This window comes from Capsicum annuum, chromosome 3, assembly GCF_002878395.1.
Source record: "Capsicum annuum cultivar UCD-10X-F1 chromosome 3, UCD10Xv1.1, whole genome shotgun sequence".
NCBI lineage: Eukaryota > Viridiplantae > Streptophyta > Magnoliopsida > Solanales > Solanaceae > Capsicum > Capsicum annuum.
Window position 1 is genome coordinate 251,508,246 of NC_061113.1, and position 18,217 is coordinate 251,526,462.

At 34.9% G+C, this 18,217-nt stretch overlaps 3 protein-coding genes and 1 pseudogene across 3 annotated transcripts; all 4 read left to right on the forward strand.

Annotated features, from left to right (window-relative positions):
• The first annotated feature begins 2,957 nt into the window (after positions 1 to 2,957).
• Positions 2,958 to 6,798, forward strand: LOC107862361 (pentatricopeptide repeat-containing protein At1g18485). The gene has a single exon (XM_016707913.2). It carries the CDS (start codon positions 3,107 to 3,109, stop codon positions 5,804 to 5,806), a length of 2,700 nt encoding a protein of 899 aa, XP_016563399.2. The 5' UTR covers positions 2,958 to 3,106; the 3' UTR covers positions 5,807 to 6,798.
• A 4,654-nt stretch (positions 6,799 to 11,452) lies between these two features.
• On the forward strand, positions 11,453 to 14,007 carry LOC107862360 (the record flags this gene model as incomplete). The annotated part of the gene is given in 3 exon segments (XM_047409818.1): positions 11,453 to 11,738; positions 12,070 to 12,128; positions 13,907 to 14,007. Coding segments are annotated over 3 exon segments (247 nt in total), but the record flags the coding sequence as incomplete, so codon positions are not given.
• Positions 14,008 to 14,699: 692 nt separating this feature from the next.
• On the forward strand, positions 14,700 to 18,211 carry LOC107862357 (annotated as a pseudogene).
• LOC124896888 lies at positions 15,567 to 16,278 on the forward strand. Its single transcript, XM_047408760.1, has 2 exons — positions 15,567 to 15,854; positions 15,919 to 16,278. The coding sequence occupies exons 1-2, from the start codon at positions 15,567 to 15,569 to the stop codon at positions 16,276 to 16,278; spliced, it is 648 nt and encodes a 215-aa protein (XP_047264716.1).
• Positions 18,212 to 18,217: the final 6 nt, after the last annotated feature.

Here is an 18,217-nt window from a genome sequence, read left to right on the forward strand (position 1 = left end):
ATTTGATATGAATTAATACCTCACCTAATTCCGAACTTCTTGATTTGATACAATCAAATAAATAATTTTTGAGAATAAATTATATTTGAATCAAGATTTTACCCATTTGAAATAATTTTCAAGATAATCCCCGACTAAAATCTGATTTTTTTTTATAACATAATTAATTATAGTAATAAAATTATACGATCTCGTAATATATAATCGGTATTTATTGTAATAAAATTGCATAAATAAATATTTTAAATAATTTTTATCTGAATGATAAATATTATAATTTTATTTAAAAACGAAGAAATTCAGAATTAAATTTGATCACGATAAAAATTAGGTATGAATAGGGAAGAGTGGTAGGAATCGGTAGGTTGGGAAAGAAAACGGAAGTGAGTGTGGCTTATCATCTAGTATTCTGCTCTTCGAAGGTTGAAAGAGACAAAAGATGATTACTAAGTACTAATTTCTTTTTAATTTTGTAGAATGAAATTAGTGAATCAGAGTGATTGCTTGTGATAACCTACGAGAAGAATTAGAAAACAGGCCTTACCCTATAGTTAGCTTACGAGCTCAACAATGTATACTTCTGGAATATCTCGCTAGAATTTCAGATTTCAGTTTCAACTGTTACTAGGTTCTAAGCTTCTCTATACCTAGGGATTGGGAAAAAAACTTATATTTGAAGAAAAAGAAGCTAAAAGCCTTTTTAGAAATTGAATTGTGTCAGGATTATGCATTACTATTTAACTTACAAAAAAGAGTAGAAGTTTCTCTGCGGAAAACAAATTGATCGCGTTAAAATCACTTCGTCAAATTATAATGTATACTTAGAAGTTGTTTTGTATGACATAGGAGACGACTTCTTCTTTGCTACATAGTTAAATACCATCTTGAGATAGTGACGTTTTTAAGTTTACGCATTCACTGCAATAAGGAATATTTGATGCGGAAACCAACCTTGTTTCCATCGTCTGTAGTTTGTCTTGCTAAACATACATAAATTATGTTCTATATATCGATGACTGCAACGCCATCATTCTTGGAATTTTGTTGGTGTGGGTTATGCAAGAGAGAAGTTGGAAAAAATTAAAACAAGATTTGTCTTTTGCTGCTTACTGCTCACTGTATTATAAATAGACCCCATCCAGCCTGAAGCTCAACACGAGCCTTAGCAATTTTCCTTTTTCAGGGCAAGGAACATAATGGAGCTCCCAAGTAGTACTGCAGTAGTGTAATCCAACTCACCTAGTAGCGTAGTTTTATCCCTTGATGAATCTTTTTCGACTACACGGCCTGCAGAGGCTGAGCAAGAACTGGACGAGCGTAAACTTGTAGTTGAAGCTGCTGGAACCGATTTTGATTGGTCCGCACTATTCATGGCGTTCTGTTTAACATCAGGGGTTGAGATAACTCTCTATGCTCTACAAGCTGGAAATGACAGCCGTAGTCCTGATCATGATCATGACTCTCTTCCCTTGTGTTTCCAGTTGTTGTCATTTTCCATTTTACTTGCCTTCGCGTCACTCTTAGTGGGTAGATTTATAAAGTGCAATTACCCAGATGAATCCCAAGTCCTTGAGCGGGCAGGTATTTTATTAGCGACCACAGCATATTACCTTGCCATGACAATGCCCTTTTCTCTCTTTCTCAAAGGTTGTTCTTGGGGCATCTATCTCTTCTCCTTGCTCGCTATTGCTATCTGCAATCGTTCCTAATTACCACTACTCCAGAGTTATCCATCTAATGCTTTCTTTGCACAAGTATAATGATGATTGATGTATTGTTGAACACTCAATCTTTTGCAACAGTTTGCACGTTAGCAAATCTTATGTCCCTCGCATTTATTTCATACCTTTCTTGCTTTCGGTTATCCAATTGATCATCTCAGTGTAAACGTAGTATTAGAAGTGGACTGGTTCGTCTTTTGTGTTTGTATTGTGTATATGATATCAATAATTTCAGTCCAAGCTGAACTCTCAATAGGATTCCTTTTGACAAGGTTAAAAAGTGTGAATTAATAACCAAACAACTGTTTGAAATAACATTCGTCAATAGTATATAATAATATTCTTTAGTATATCAACGACGACTTTCTTAAAATAATTTTTCTAATTACTTCTTGTTTTACGTACTTGTAAAGATTATTTAAATTTCACTTCTACGTTTAAAGGAAAAACTTACAAAAGATTAAATTTACTCTTTAACGTGTAAGGAAGGATGTTGTGTTTATGTTATGGACTAATTCGAACCCTGTAGCTTTGATTCATATCTTATGCTGTTTACTAAAGAGGTATGAATGACAAATTTGACATGCATTTTCAGATATCTTATTTGTAAAAATAGAATCTCCAGTAAAAAATAAAAAAAATGTGACTAACCGAAAGAACCAATATGTTCATTAAATGGTGGGTTGTGGTAACATTTGGAACTCGAATCATGATTAATCCACCCCGGTGCATAGTTTTGAGCTGAAGATGTATTTTGTAAATGGTGAAATAATGCTTCTACCTGATTCTCCAAAGGCAAGGTCGCTTTGGCCGGCCTGCTGGGTTCATTTGCAACTCCCTCCGTTTAAAAAGAAATGATCTAATTTAAATTAATACGGAATTTATGAAAATAAAAAATATTTTTGGATCTTGTAATCCTAAATAAAGTTATGTCAAATGTACCAAAATATTCTTTAATCTTGTGATCTTAAACATGTTAATAGAAAATTGAAATTAAAATATTATCTAAAAAGAAAATTGATCATTTTTTTTTAACTAATTGCAAATGAAGTGCTCCCTCCGTCTAAATTTGACAAGTATTGTTGGTTGGACAAGGGAGTTATTATTAGATTTTAGAATTGACACAAGATGACTAAAATTGACTATAGTTTTTGGATAATAATCAATCAGTAAGCGTTTTGGCTAACACACATTTTTTTATAGGAGATAATTAGTATCATCATTTTAATGCAAAAAATGATTCTCGTAATTAATTGATATTCACAATGAAACAAGATTAAATAATTTCAATTTTATTATCCTTATGCACCAACCAGATAAAGATAATGTCTACCTGTCTACCTCCTTGCCACAGCGTCAGTGGATAGGCTTGCTATGCATATTTGATGTTCACGCTGGCGAGCTCCACCATCGCGCCACCGGTTTTGTGCTGCAGCCACCCACAGCATACTCATCTTCTAAGTTGCTCGGACTCTCCAAAAATGTTGTCGCACCCGTGTCGGATCCTCCAAAAGTGCACTGCTTTTCAAGGATCCGACACGCAAATAGCTCATCAGCAGCCCCTATTTCAGAACGTCAAATTTAGTCCAACAACCAACAAATCCGTTCCAAAACCAGCAGGCTCGCTTGGTACTCCGAACAAACCAATTTTGAAGAACCTGTCCGAAGAGATTACCCAACTGTGCGAATCCAAATGCTTATCGGAAGTTTTCAGTATATTTCAAGAATACCTTAACAATGACTTTTATCACTCGTCTGAAAAATCGGAGGCCTTAGGCCTACTCTTGATTGCCTGTGGTAAACAAAAGGACGTAGAAACGGGTCGTAAAGTTCATGAAATGGTTAATTCATTGAACCGATTAAAAGATGATGTTGTACTCCATACGCGGCTCATCACAATGTACTCCGTGTGTGGGTATCCTTCTGATGCTCACTCCGCTTTCGATGATTTAGGAAGCAAAAAACTGTATCAATGGAATGTTCTTATGAGTGGGTACACAAAGAACGAGCTTTGGTTTGATGTTATTTGTTTGTTTACTGAGTTGATGACTTCAACCAATGATATGCCAGATAATTTTACGATTCCATGTGTTGTTAAAGCTTGTGGAGGGGTTCTTGATGTGGGTCTAGGGGAATCTGTTCATGGGATGGCATTAAAGATTGGTTTGGTTGACGATGTCTTTGTAAGTAATGCGTTAATTTCCATGTATGGGAAGTTTGGTCTTGTTGAGGAAGCTACGACAGTCTTTGAGTATATGCCTGAGAGGAATTTGGTTTCGTGGAACTCGATGATTTCTGGGTTCTCCGCGAATGGATATGTTGAAGAAAGTTTTGATCTTTTCAGGAGTATATTTACAGGGGATGAAGTTCTTGTTCCAGACGCAACTACAGTGGTTATTATGCTGCCAATATGTGCAGAAGAAGAGGAAATTGAATTCGGGAAGAGTATTCATGGTTTAGCTGTAAAGGTAGGACTGGTTAAGGAGTTAACAGTGACTAATTCTTTAGTGGATATGTATTGCAAAGTTGGGTACTTTGCTGATGCACAACTTCTGTTTGAGAAAAATGAGAGGAAAAATGTGGTTTCTTGGAACTCGATTATCGGGGGTTATTCAGGAGACGGAGATGCTGGAGGAACATTTCATCTTATGAGAAGAATGCAAAGTACCCGTGAGTATGTGAAGGCGAATGAGGTAACTCTATTGAATGTTTTGCCTGTTTGCCTAGAGGAGTCAGAGCAGTTGATAGTGAAAGAACTTCATTGCCACTCGCTTAGAAATGGTCTTGAATACCATGAGTTGTTGAGGAATGCTTTTATAGCTGCCTATGCGAAGTGTGGATTGCTCAAATATGCTGAGCTTGTATTCTATGGATTGGCGAATAAGACAGTAAGCTCTTGGAATGCACTGATAAGTGGCTGTGCTCAGCATGAGGATTCATCCAAGGCTTTGACTCTGTCCTCTGAAATGATGGATTCTGGCTTGCTTCCTGACTGGTTCACTATTGGTAGCCTTCTGGTTGCTTGTTCCCACTTAAAACTGCTACATTGCGGTACACAAATTCACGGTTTTGTACTTCGAAATGGTCTAAAAGCAGATATGTCTACACGGGTTTCCCTAGTTTCATTTTACATGAATTGTGGAAAACCAGCACTGGCACAACGTATGTTTGACAGGACAGAAGATAAAAATGTGGTATCCTGGAATGTGATGATAGCTGGTTATTTGCAGAATGCACTACCAGATAAAGCTGTATGTCTGTTTCGTGATATGGTATCTAGTAGATTCCAACCTGATGAAATTTCTGTGACAAGTGTATTAGGGGCTTGTTCAACATTGTCTGCTGTCAGGCTGGGGAAAGAAGTTCATTGCTTTGCACTAAAAACTAACCTTATAGAGGATGGTTTTGTCCATTGCTCAATCATAGACATGTATGCAAAATCTGGATTCATAGGAATGTCCAAGTATGTTTTCAACCATATTCCGCTCAATGATATATCATCATGGACAGCTATGATTACAGGATATGCAGTTCATGGACTTGGAATGGAGGCCATCAAACTATTTCAAGAAATGCAAAAATCAGGTTTCAACCCCTCCAGCCTGACATATGTCTCTATTTTAATGGCATGTAACCATGCCGGACTCATTGAAGAAGGTCGACAGTATATTAGAGAGATGCAGATATTGCATGGTCTAAAACCTGAATCGGAGCATTATGCATGCGTTATTGACATGCTGGCTCGTGTTGGACAGTTTGATGATGCCTTAAATCTCATGGCTGAGATGCCTATGCATCCAGATAGTCAAATTTGGTGTTCACTGCTCAATTCATGTATAGTTCATGCACAGTTAAATCTTGGGAAGAAATGTGCTAAGAAGTTACTAGAATTAGAGCCAAAAAAAGCAGAAATTTATGTTTTAGTATCCAATTTTTTTGCCAGATTTGAGGACTGGGATTCTGTCGGACAATTGAGGCAAAAGATGAAGGAATTAGGCTTGCAAAAAGAAATTGGTTGCAGTCGGATTGAAATAGGAGGAAAAAACTATAACTTTGCTGTTGGCAATATGCTTTCCAAGCCATAAGAGCTCTAGTGAAGATTGATGTGACGAAACGGAAACAAGTAAATGGGTTAGTACCTGAGATGATTGGTGCTTCAGCATTTGAACGGAGAGGATAAAAATAAAATTGAGTTAGCTGCACAAAACGGCTTAGAATCTCTTTCGACTTGACCCATGTTCTTCTTGTTGATGACTCAAAATATTTCCTCAAGGAGAACAGGTCACAAATTACCTCAATGTGCTTTAAGTTAGTGCCCACAATGAATGTTAGGGAGATTATCACAAGGATTGGAATAACAGGCGGCAGTCACATATTTGAAGATGGTTTCTATGGATATACGATGAGTCGATTTGACCTGCTTTGTTACCCACCCTAATTTTTCGGATGAACATATCAGGTGAAATCATATTACTTGTACTCTAGTTAGGCTTGTGATGATATTCCAAGAGCCAAGAATTCCATGGTAGTCATATTCACTGTTCGCTCACGATACTACCTGGTTATTGGTCACCTAGGAGTATTTAGTCTTGCAAAGTGGCCCTGGCTGATTCAAACGAGATTGCACGTGCCGCTTACTACTAGGGTCAGAGTGTAAGGTACCGATGCTTTTGGCTACTAGACTCGACATTGGGGTTTTTTCGCCTGCCTCACGTGGTAATGATTTATCTGGCATTACGATCTTTACTACAACAACGTTGTCCCACAGATCAAAGTTCTATATAAATGAATCGTCATGTTATTAAGAAAAGTTGCCCATAACCTTGTATATATTTGTTGTACAGAGAAATCTGTCATTTATTTTAGGTGCTTGTCATTCACATGCTGGAGTCCCCTCCCTTGTTTGGTGCTTCTCAGCATTCTATTCTATGTTGTTCATATATGAAACTTTGTTTTATAAGGTGTAAAGAGAAGCTTAATAGTAGTAAATATGGAAGGATAAGGAGTTGTTGTCATTGTCAATCTCAAGAGTTGTACAATATTACAGCCAAGTATAATGAGAGTTCTTTTCAACTTATATCTTATAGACCTTTCATGAAAACTGAGGCATGAAAGTACTTTGATATCAAGTCTACAGTACTTTTACGTAATTATTTCATAAATGGCTATTTTAGATTATCGTTTAAGGTACAACCCACCCATTGCTTCCCTCTTATTTCTATTTAAATATAAATATAAGTAAAAACATAATTTTAAAATTCCAAAGGAGAAAGAATATACGTACAGTCACTTCATTCACTTGTCTTGCTACTCCCTCGTTCAATATTATTTATCCAATTAATTTGAAATACATGTTAATAAAATAATAAATAATAAGAATAATGAATATAATAGATTTATATAATGTATTGAATAATAAATAATATTTAATAGCAATGAAAAAATGAGTAAAATGAAAAAATTATTCATTAATTATCTAAATTAAATAAATACTTATTGTTATAAATGTATTTACATTATAATTGATATCTATTAGGATTTGAAATATGTGTCTTTTAGTTTTGGTTGATATCTATTAGGATTTGAAGTATGTGTCTTCTAATCAGAAACTAGAGTAAATTTCTCCTGTAAATAAAAGGATTTCTTCGTTGTAAATCATGCTCAAGGATCCAAGAGACTTCAAGAAAAAGGATTCAAGAGACTTCATTCGCTCTATTCTTCTTCTTTATTCTTAGTTATTTCATAACACATTATCAACACGAGACTCTACCAAACAAGATAAGATTACAAATCTAAATTAATTTCAAGGTTAGTAATTTCTTATATTATTTATCTTTTGCTACTAATGATGTAATTATTGTTGTATTTAAGAAAAAAATAATTGGTTTAAAATCAGTTATGCTTTGTATTTGTTCATGAAGAATAATATTGTTAAAAGATATGACGATGAATTTAAGTCTCATCTCATTAAGAGGGTAAGACATTGAGTTAAAAATTTGATGCACCGCGATGATAAGATGTTGGATTCAAGTTCCATCAAGTTATTGATTAAGACGCATTTATATATAGATAAGATATTGAGTTTGAATCTCAATATACCAATGGTGAAGGTAAAATAATGGGTGTTTGTGAATAGTCATGAGACATTGAATATGCTTTGTTCTCAAGTGAATGTGGCAGCAGTGCATAATATGGGTGTTTGTGAAAAGTCACGAGACAAGTCCCATTGAATATGCTTCATTCTCTGAAGTGAATGTGGTAGCAGTGCATAATATGTCTGAAAGAAGACAAATGATTTAATGTACGAATATAAGCATGAAAGGACAATATGATAATAATAATCAAAAGTGATAATATTTTCACACGCTTATTATGATTATAAGATATGTTAGAGAAAAATTCTCTACATTATATGCGCACCTCGATTTGCTCTTGAATTGGAAATATTTTAAATGAGGTTATAAGCGATCATAATTTGATAGGGTTAAGACACGATTATATTCCATTCCCGGGGAATAAGAAGCTTATTAATGCAAACGTACACTTGATTGTGATAGTATCACAATTCACCTCCGAAAGAGGCAAAATAACTGAGAAGAGTTATTTTGAAATATACTTGTAAAGTAGTACATCTAAAATTTATTCATGTAATAGTAAATTTAAAATTTACTAAAGGAAAAAAATTATATGTCATGGTAAACTTGTGTTTATTACTTTAAATGAGTTCATAAGTTGATATAAACGATTGTGACATTTCGAAGATGTGCATAATTGAAGAACTAGAAGATTTTTCAAGAATTATTTATGTCGCTTGTTCTCATGATAAGTTGGTTGGACCAACTAATGTTGGGATTTGATCCCTCAAAATCTGAAAAGTATAAAAGGTAAAAAAATATAAAAGGTGAATAAGGGACCGTTCACCTATCATGTGATTATTAAGATACATCGATATAAGATGATCACTTGTACGCTTATTGTCAACCTGCAATTTGACATTCATAAAGTTGCTTACTCAATAAAATTTAGTTAAAAGCATAATTTTCAGATTGTGCAATCAAAACAATTCATCTTGATGATGAAGGTCTGGTATTGAATACCTTTAATAAATAGTTACAACATTGCTAATGAGAACAAAGTTTCATGTGTTGGTCTGAAATATGATATACTGCATACAATAACACTTGTATGCATTAAACCAATACATTATGATTATTTCTTTCCTCTCAATTGGTTCAAGGTCGGGAACTAACAATTCAATCTAATAATTTCGATGTGCGTTATACGATTAATGAATATACAATGATGCACAAAGATGGATTCCTCAAAGAAGATGGAGGATGTATGTTAGTTTTCATAACATAAGAGGGAGATTATAAGTAGCTATGAAATATGTTGAAAATTATCATCAGATCCTCATTCAAAATATAATTCAAGTCAAATACCGAAAGCATCTCATAACATCTCATATTTGAGCTGCAAGTGCTTCTATTTTATGTCTCTAAAGGACAAAGTCTATGCATGCGTGAAGCGTGGTAGACCAATCGGTTCCAAATAAAATAATCCTTAAAAAGGATAAGGAGCAAACAATCATAATAAGAAGGCAATGTGCTTTTGAAGAGACTACGACATAACACTTCATGAAACCTTATGAGAAGTTCAGGTACCTAAAAATAACGAAGTGATGAGATCTCAAAATGTTATATCACATTGTGAACCGATACAAATGATATATCATCGATAATATATTTGATATAATATAGATGCAATAATGCGAAAGACTATGTGGATCCGAATTCTGAGTTTATTTAAGCATGTTGACGTAGAAATATTTATCAAGTGACATGAAAGGATGCATCTTCGTAAGCATAACACTTATTTGATTTGCAGTGATATTGTCACTTGACAAAAACCCATATGAAAATTCCTAAAGAATTCAAAATGCCTGAAGCATATAAAGTTTCTGAGAAACTTGTTTATTATCCTTATAAGGGATAAATTGATGGTCTAAATATTATTGAAACTCTTGGAGAGTTTTCAAAAGTAATAAGATTATTTGCTGAAATGAGAAACATGAAGTACCATATCTTAGTGCAATTGGTGCACAACACTAATGTATCTTGCAAATACTACAAGGCCTGATATAACCTTTTTGATTAATTTGTTAGCAAGGTATAGATATAGCTTTGCTCCTACTAAGAGAAATCAAATGAGATAAAATACATGAGTTAATTTTATTCTAAAGATTGCAGTTTCGATCTTCTTGATTATGCTGATGCTGGGTATTTATTTAACCCACATAGTCTCGGTTTCAAATATGCAGTGTGTTCAAATATGAGGGATACTGCTATATCTTGAAAATATACAAAGTAGTTTATCTAGCCATTTCATGATCGAATCATGCTGAGAATATAGCTATTCATGAATCAAGTCGAGAGTATGTATGGTTAAGATTTATGATACATTTCATTTGAAAAAAATATGGTTTGAAATGTGACAAAGTACCCATAATTTTATATAGAGATAATGCAGCATGTATAACACATCTTAATGGAGGATTCATAAAAGGAGATAGAACGAAGCACACTTCATCAAAGCTTTTCTACATACATGAGCTACAAAAGAATGGTGATATTAACGTGCAACAGATTCGTTCAAGTGACAATGTGGCTAATTTATCCACCAAGTCTCCTTCAATTGCAACTTTCAAGAAGATGATACACAAGATCGGGATGCAAAGACTCAAGGATGTTCTAATTAGGGGAGTTATTACGCGTTGTACTCTTTTTTCCTTACGAGGTTTTGTCCCACTAGGTTTTTCTTATAAGGTTTTTAATGAGGCAGCATATATGTGTATTATTAGAGATGTGTACTTTTTTTCCTTCACTAGATTTTTTTTCAGTGGGTTTTTTTTTAGTAAGGTTTTAACGAGGCACATTATCTATTAATTAGAAATTTAAGGAAAGTGTTATAAATATATTTATATTATAATAAATATCATAATATATAAGATCTAATATCTATCATGATTTGAAGTATCTTTGATTTAGTCAGAAGTAAATTTCTCCTATAAATAGATTCAAGAGACTCCTTCAAGAAAAAGGATCCAAGAGACTCAATTGTTTCTATTCTTCTTCTTTATTCTTAGTTATGTAATAACACTTAGAGGTCGTTTGGTTGGGAAATTGTTATCTCAGATAACTAATTCTGGGATTAGTTATCCCACAATTACCCAGGATAACTTATCTCATGCATATGGGATAAGTTATCCTATCACTATGATGTAAATGAGGGATAAGTTATCTCGGTATTGATTAATCCTTCCAACCAAACATGAGATAAATTGATAATTTATTTTGTCCCGGGATTGCTTATCCCTTGTACCTTACACCAAATGACCCGTTATTGAATACTAGTATTTATTTTCAGTAACACGAACAATTAATATTGAATAAAAAAGTACTCGCTCTATCTAAAAAAGAATGATTTATTTTTTTTCAGTCCATTTAAAAAAAAAGACCTCTTTCCTTTTTAGCAACTTTAAAATTTTAACTTTCCACGTGACATGTTTAAGACTATAAAATTGAATGATATTTTGGTACATTTGACATACCACAAGATTGAAAAATCTTTTTTATTTTTTTAAATTTCGTGTGAAGTCAAATTAGATTGTTCTTTTTTAAGCGGAGTGAGTACTTCATAACCGTCAATGATGGACACGTGGCATTTTTCTCGTTTCCCATATACATTCTCTGAATCCAAGAACTCGAAAACACCTCTGCTAGATCTACGTGTCAGAAAGATTCTGAAAATGAAAAACTCTTCCATTTTCTTTTTTATGTAAAAAAATTAAGAGTAATATATAAATGGAAGAAAGTTTCAGTATATAACTCAACTTTAGTCGTTTAGTAGTTACATTTGAAAATTGGAAAAATGGATTCTTCAGCGGCAAATTCTGTCACAAATTCCCCCATTTCCTCCGCTCCTCAATCTCCGCCGCCTCCTCCGCAACAACATCAGGTTTCTCTTCTCTATATCTTATTAATTAATTTATCATTCTTTTTTCCTTTTTTTTTCTCGTAACCGTGGTGTCGGGTTGGCTTGTGTGCAGTTGACTAGTTTCACGAGATTTTTATTTTTTTAATAATCATTCTGTTCAAATCAGCTTGCTTGCGTGCAACTTATTAATTCCACGGAATTTTTCCTTTTTTTTCATAGTGGTGGTGTCCAGCCTGCACAAAACTCCACTAATTATAGTGGATTTTTCCTCTCCTTTTATTGGCTAATTCAGGCGTATTCTTATTTATGGTTGGTCCTTTTCCTTTCTTCCTTGTATCTTCGTTTTCTGTAGGAGGTACCAACCCCAACTGTTACTGAAGATGTGAAGGAAGTGACCGACGATTCTTTCGAGTGAGCATATATCTACGCTTTCTTTTGTAACTGTTTTCTGGTTTTTCCGGGGGAGGGGGGGGGGGGGGGGGGGTTGAATAGTCTGTTTGGCTAGAAATCTTAGTAGCTCAATTGGTTGGCTGGCTGGCTGAATTTTTGCCCTATTGGTAGGGGTTCGGTTTCCCAGCTTAATCTCCCTTCCCATTTCCCATTCCCCTACCCCCGGATTTTTTTTTTTTTTTTTTAAAAAGAAGTGTTTGTTTGGCCCTTGCTTTGATTTTAAATTTACTGTATGATTGGTGATTTCATGGCCCTTGCAATTGGCAGCATTTAAGAGATTTTCTTGCTGTTAATACCTTCATATAAGAATGTCTCTGTGAGGAATAGACTTGTAAAGAATTATTTTTACCTCTTCATATGAGAATGTCTCTGTGAGGAATAGACTCGCAATGAATTACTATTACCTATAAGAATGTCTCTATGGGGAATAGACTCGTAAAGAATTATTTATCAGCTTCTCTACCTTCACAAGGTAGGGGTAAGGCTGCACACACACCTTCCTCCCTAGTCACCTCGTGTGGGACTACACTGGGTTTGTTGTTGTTGTTGTAAATAAGAAATAAAACATACCCATGGCTGATAGTTATCTGGTATTCATATGCGAGTTACTTATCACCTATTAATATTGCCCTTCTAACATAAATGATGGGAGGATACAGAGATGGGGCACAACAAGAATATTATTAATGTGGTGAAGTCTATGTTTCTTCTACCCTCCCCAGACCCCACTTTTGTGGACTACATTGGGTATGTTGCTGCTTTAGTTGGGATTCAGATAGTAGATATGTTAATAAAGGAAATGCATCATAACGGACTTCCAATAATGATAGTTATATGGAAGGTGTTTGGAAAATTTGATTAATGAAAGCACGCATGGGTTGTTAAGGTAGGGGGGGAGGGAGACTTTCACACAGGAGCTTTGTAAGTCCTTTGGAACCCAACTGTAGTTATCTTGAAGATAGCCTAAAGTCTATCTGGCATCATGTGACAGCCAGATTTGAAAGAGTAAGATGCTTAATTGATTCTCTTGTAAGGTAATAACTGAAAAGCAATATCGGTCGGCTAATCTATTATCTACTCCCAAGTGAATATCCTGTGTGCAAAGTGAATTCGGTGTTCAAAACTACATTTTCTTGGAGAATCCTCAGAATATATGCTCAATATCTAATGAAGTGTATTAGAACTTTAGCACTTTAACAAATTAGCAACAGCTTCCCGTCACGGCATCAGTTAAGTGCATGCTTATTAGAGAATCTCTTGAATTATTCATTTTAGCTAAATTAGTAAGCACAAAGAAAAAAATGAACTATGCATTATTACTTCCACAAGTCTAGATTTACTGGGCTTACTGGCTGTCAGTAGTATAGTGACAAAGAGGTAAGAATAGAGTCACATTAATCTTGTAATATAGTTTTCTACTGGAAAATTGTATTCCCATTTGAGCTTTAAATTTGCTACAAGAGGACATGAGAAAATGTAATATTGAAAGAAAAGGTCTGTTTCAGTGCTTTTATTGAGTGTTGTTAGTTGTTCGTGATGGTTAATCTTAACTCTATTAAAAGGAAAAAAAAAAGAACTTACGTCTAATAGTACTGATAGAGAAAAAAAAAAACAAAAGCAAGGCTATTTATCCTGTTACAGCACTACTTTTATGTTCTGCTTAAGTCTTCCATATATATTAATGTAATCTGAACCTCCGGAGGTCCTAACTCTCTATTTGTTTTCATGATGTGATGTAGTGTAATGGATAGTGAAGATGTTGAGAAGTTCAAGAAGATTGAAACTGAGACGAGGAAATATTTGATATCCAAGTACTTTTCGGACAAGACTATTTTTGGAGGTAAATAGTATGTGAAAGCATATTATAAGGTCAATTTTACCTAGTGTTAAACCACAATGGTTGTTTCTTATCTTCTTTTTGTAGTTGTAATTTTATGATTTTTTTTTTATTATGTTGTGGAACTGCATTTACTTGAGGGATACTCCCATGAACATTCACATGTTTTGGAGATATAATTGTTTATTGGTTCCCCAGTATCCCTTGCCTAATTTAAGGATCACTTTCAAGTTTAAGTGATATGAAGATTCTGGATAAAATTTAGCATGTTGATTTATCTTCAAAGAATTAAAATATTTTTTTTTAAAAAAATAATATCACACATGTATTTCTATTTTATGTGTTTTGAAGAATTTATCTTATTTATCACTCTTTTTCGATGCACATTTTTGGCAGATGAATACAATATTATGAAATGTTTCATAAAAATATGAATCAAATATTTTATGAAAATAGTCTTCATTAGGTAATCTAATCTATTAAGAAATTGGTATTCTTTCATTAAATAATTCTTAAGAAAAATTGGATTGTGCACATATAAAAAAGATCAAGATATGAGTAATTTATTATATATTCACTCAAATTAAAATTAAAAACTAATTAAGGTTGCCACATCATTTTTCCGATGGAATTATTGTAAAATCCGGTCATAGTGACTTTTGTGATGATCGGAGTAAAGTTAAATGACCATGGATGAAATGAATGAAAGAAAAGTGACTTTTGCGTAATAGATACAAAGTTAAGTGATCAAGGATGAAATGAATGAAAGAAAAGTGACTTTTGCGTAATAGATCCTAAGTTAAGTGACCATGGATGAAATTTACCCTGATGATTCTCACATCTTCACGTCAGTTGCAGTGCTTAACTTTTTAAGTCTGTTGAATGTTGCTTTAAGAATGCAACTGATTTTTTCTTTTTTCTCCAGCCTTTTCCTTCTAACGTACAAATCCTAGTTAAATTAGGAGTCCTATCTTTGGTAGGAAACTAATTAGGTATTTTAATTTTGGTAGAAATAGGTTGTTTCTTTGTCCTATTTTTAGTTGTAATAGCAACTATTTAAGTTGTGATCACTTATAGACGGTCTTTTAACAAGAAAATAATCTGTCTCTCTGCATATTCTCTTCTTCAAACTCACAAGGAGAGGAATACTAGAAAATCAAAGACAATGACATGTTATTTACTACAGTTTCAGCTAATATCTTCACTCGTATCATGTCTCTACAATCAGCGAAAGAGGTATGAGATTATCTCAAGACCGAGTATGAAAGGGATGAAAGGATTCGAGGGATGCAAGTGTTGAATCTGGTACGTGAGTTTGAGCTGCAAAGGATGAAAGAAAGTGAAACCATTAAGGAGTACTCTGACAGACTTCTTAATTTAGCAAATCGCATCAGATTATTGGGTTCCACTTTTAATGATTCAAGGATCGTTGAGAAAATCCTAGTAACGGCACCTGAAAGATTTGAGGCTACCATAACAACCTTGGAAAATACTAAGGACTCGTCCAAGATCACACTTGCAGAGCTCTTAAGTGCTTTCAAGAGCAAGAGCAACGGCGTGTTATGAGACAAGGAGGAGCTGTCGAACGTGCCTTACCAGCCAAGTATCACGATGATGGACGTTCTAAGAAGAAGAAGAAGAATTACCAACTAACTGATGAAGAAGGTGCAACACACACGATGATGGACGTTCTAAGAAGAAGAGGAAGAAGAAATACCAACCAATTGACGAAGAAGGTGCAACACACAACAACAACAACAAAACAGGTGGTTTCAAAGGAAAGTACCCTCCTTGTAAGCATTACGGCAAGCTCGGACGTGCACCTTTCAAGTGTTGGGAGAGACCTGATGGTAAGTGCACTAAATGCAATCAGCTTGGGCATGAAGCGATATCTACAAGAACAAAACTCAGCAGCAAGATGCAGAGGCTCGAGTTGTTGATGAACAGGAAGAAGATCAACTCTTTGTCGCATCATGTTTTACAAGCAGTGTCTCAAGCGAGTTGTGGCTGATCGATAACAGATGCACAAATCATATGACTTGCGATAAAGATTTTTTTAAAGATTTGAGGCCTAGTAAAGTTACAAAAGTTAGAATCGGCCATGGTGGTTATATTCCAGCAAAAGGAATGGGAACCATTACAATTGAAACACAATCGGGCACTAAAACAATTTCTGATGTTCTTTATGTACCCGATTTGGACCAGAACTTGTTAAGTATTGGTCAGTTATTAGAAAAAGATTTCAAATTGTATTTCGAAGATAAACACTCTTGATAAAGGAAGTATCAGGACTAGACCTATTTAAAGTGAAAATGAGAAGCAGAAGTTTCTCATTAAATCCATTGGAAGAAGAGCGTGGATTTCACCAGTTGTGTGTGGAGTCACCTCTGCTAAAAGAAGACATTCCACCTGATGATGAAGGCTGGCTTTGTCCTGGTTGCGATTGCAAAGTTAACTGCATTGACTTGCTTAATAATCTTGAAGGAACAGACCTTTTTGTCACTGATAGTTGGGAGAAAGTATATCCCAAGCAAGCTGCTGCTGCTGCGTCCGGGGAGAAGCTAGATGATATTCCTGGACTTCCATCGGATGACTCGGAGGATGATGACTACAACCCTGAAAATCCAGATGTAGAAAAAAATGATTCTGAAGCTGAGGCAGAGGCAGAAATTTCCAAACTTGTTTCTGCCCTTGGAGAACAAGTTTCTTTGCCATTGTCTGGAAAGATGAAAGGTACCCTCAAGCAAAAATTGACGGTTATTGATCCTGTGTTAAAAGACATACAGACAAAGAAACATGAAAGGCTTCAGGAATTATTGAACATAGAAACACATATAGCAGCAATTTGTGCAGAAATGGCAGGAAATGACAAGAGTTATTAGTCCCACAGATGTTCAAGTAAATGAACAAGACTTGACAGCTAAGAGATTGGCAGAACTGAAGTCACATCTTCAGGAAAGAACCTCCGGTTGCAACGAGTGAATAGCTATATGAGCGTAATTCATGAGCTTACAGTAGTTATGTCACTTGATTTCAAGAAGATAATAGCTAATATCAATCCAAGTTTGGCGAATCATTTGAATGGACAATCAAAGCAGCAACGGCTAGAAAGAATTCAAGATCTTGGCAGCTCTCTAATAGAACTTTGGAACCTCATGGACATGCAAATGGAGGAACAACTGAGGTTTAACCATATCACTTCCTTAGTTTCTTCCTTTATTGATGAGATAACTAGACAAGGATCCCTTGCCATTCACATTATTGAACAGGCTGAAGAGGCTGAAGTGGAAGTTGAGCGTTTAAGTGCTCTAAAGATCAGTAAGCTGAGAGAATTGATATTTAAGAGACAAAATGAGCTCGAGGAAATCTACTAGAGTGTTGGAGTGTTCATATGGATGTAGATAGTGAGACTGCACGCTAGATTTTAATCCAGATTATGGAGTCTGACAATGATCTCTCTAGTCTGCTTTCAAGCATGGATGATCAGGTGGGGAAAGCCAAAGAGGAAGTTGCTAGCAGGAAAGATGTTTTGGATAAAATGGAAAAGTGGAAACATGCATCCCAAGAGGAAAGCTGGCTTGATGAGTATGAAAAGGATGAAAATCGTTACAGCGCTGGGAAAGGGGTCCACATCAATTTGAAACGTGCAGAAAAAGCACGGATTTTGGTCAGCAAAATACCATCCCTCGTTGAGAACTTGACTGCCAAGATAAAGGCCTGGGAGAAGGAGAGAGGAATTTCATTTTTGTATCACAAAGCCCTATGGCTCAGAAAGATCATGTGTGATTTACATATGGAACAGAATGACAGTACTGAGATTCTAGTCGATAACCAGGCAGCTATTGCAATCTCAAACAATCCAGTGTTTCATAGGAAGACCAAATATTTCAATATCAAGTTCAATTTTTTGAGAGAAGTGCAGCAAAAAGGAGAAGTAACTCTAATCTACTGCAAGTCTGAAAACCAGCTAGCAGACCTGTTCACTAAGCTATTTCCAGTCAGTAAGTTCGAGCTTCTAAGGCAAAGAATTGGTGTTTGCATTTCATAAAGCAAGGAGGAGTGTTGAATGTTGCTTTAAGAATGCAACTGTTTTTTTCTTCTTTCCCCAGCCTTTTCCTTTTAACGTACAAATCCTAGTTAAATTAGGAGTCCTATCTTTGGTAGGAAACTAATTAGTTATTTTAATTTTGGTAGAAATAGGTTGTTTCTTTGT

Coding starts and splice junctions, on each gene's coding strand:
- LOC107862361 (XM_016707913.2), top strand. CDS start 3,107: ATGTTCACGCTGGCGAGCTCCACCATCGCGCCACCGGTTTTGTGCTGC.
- LOC124896888 (XM_047408760.1), top strand. CDS start 15,567: ATGAGACAAGGAGGAGCTGTCGAACGTGCCTTACCAGCCAAGTATCAC. Junction 15,855..15,918: donor GTGTTGGGAGAGACCTGATG/GTAAGTGCACTA, acceptor AAAACTCAGCAG/CAAGATGCAGAGGCTCGAGT.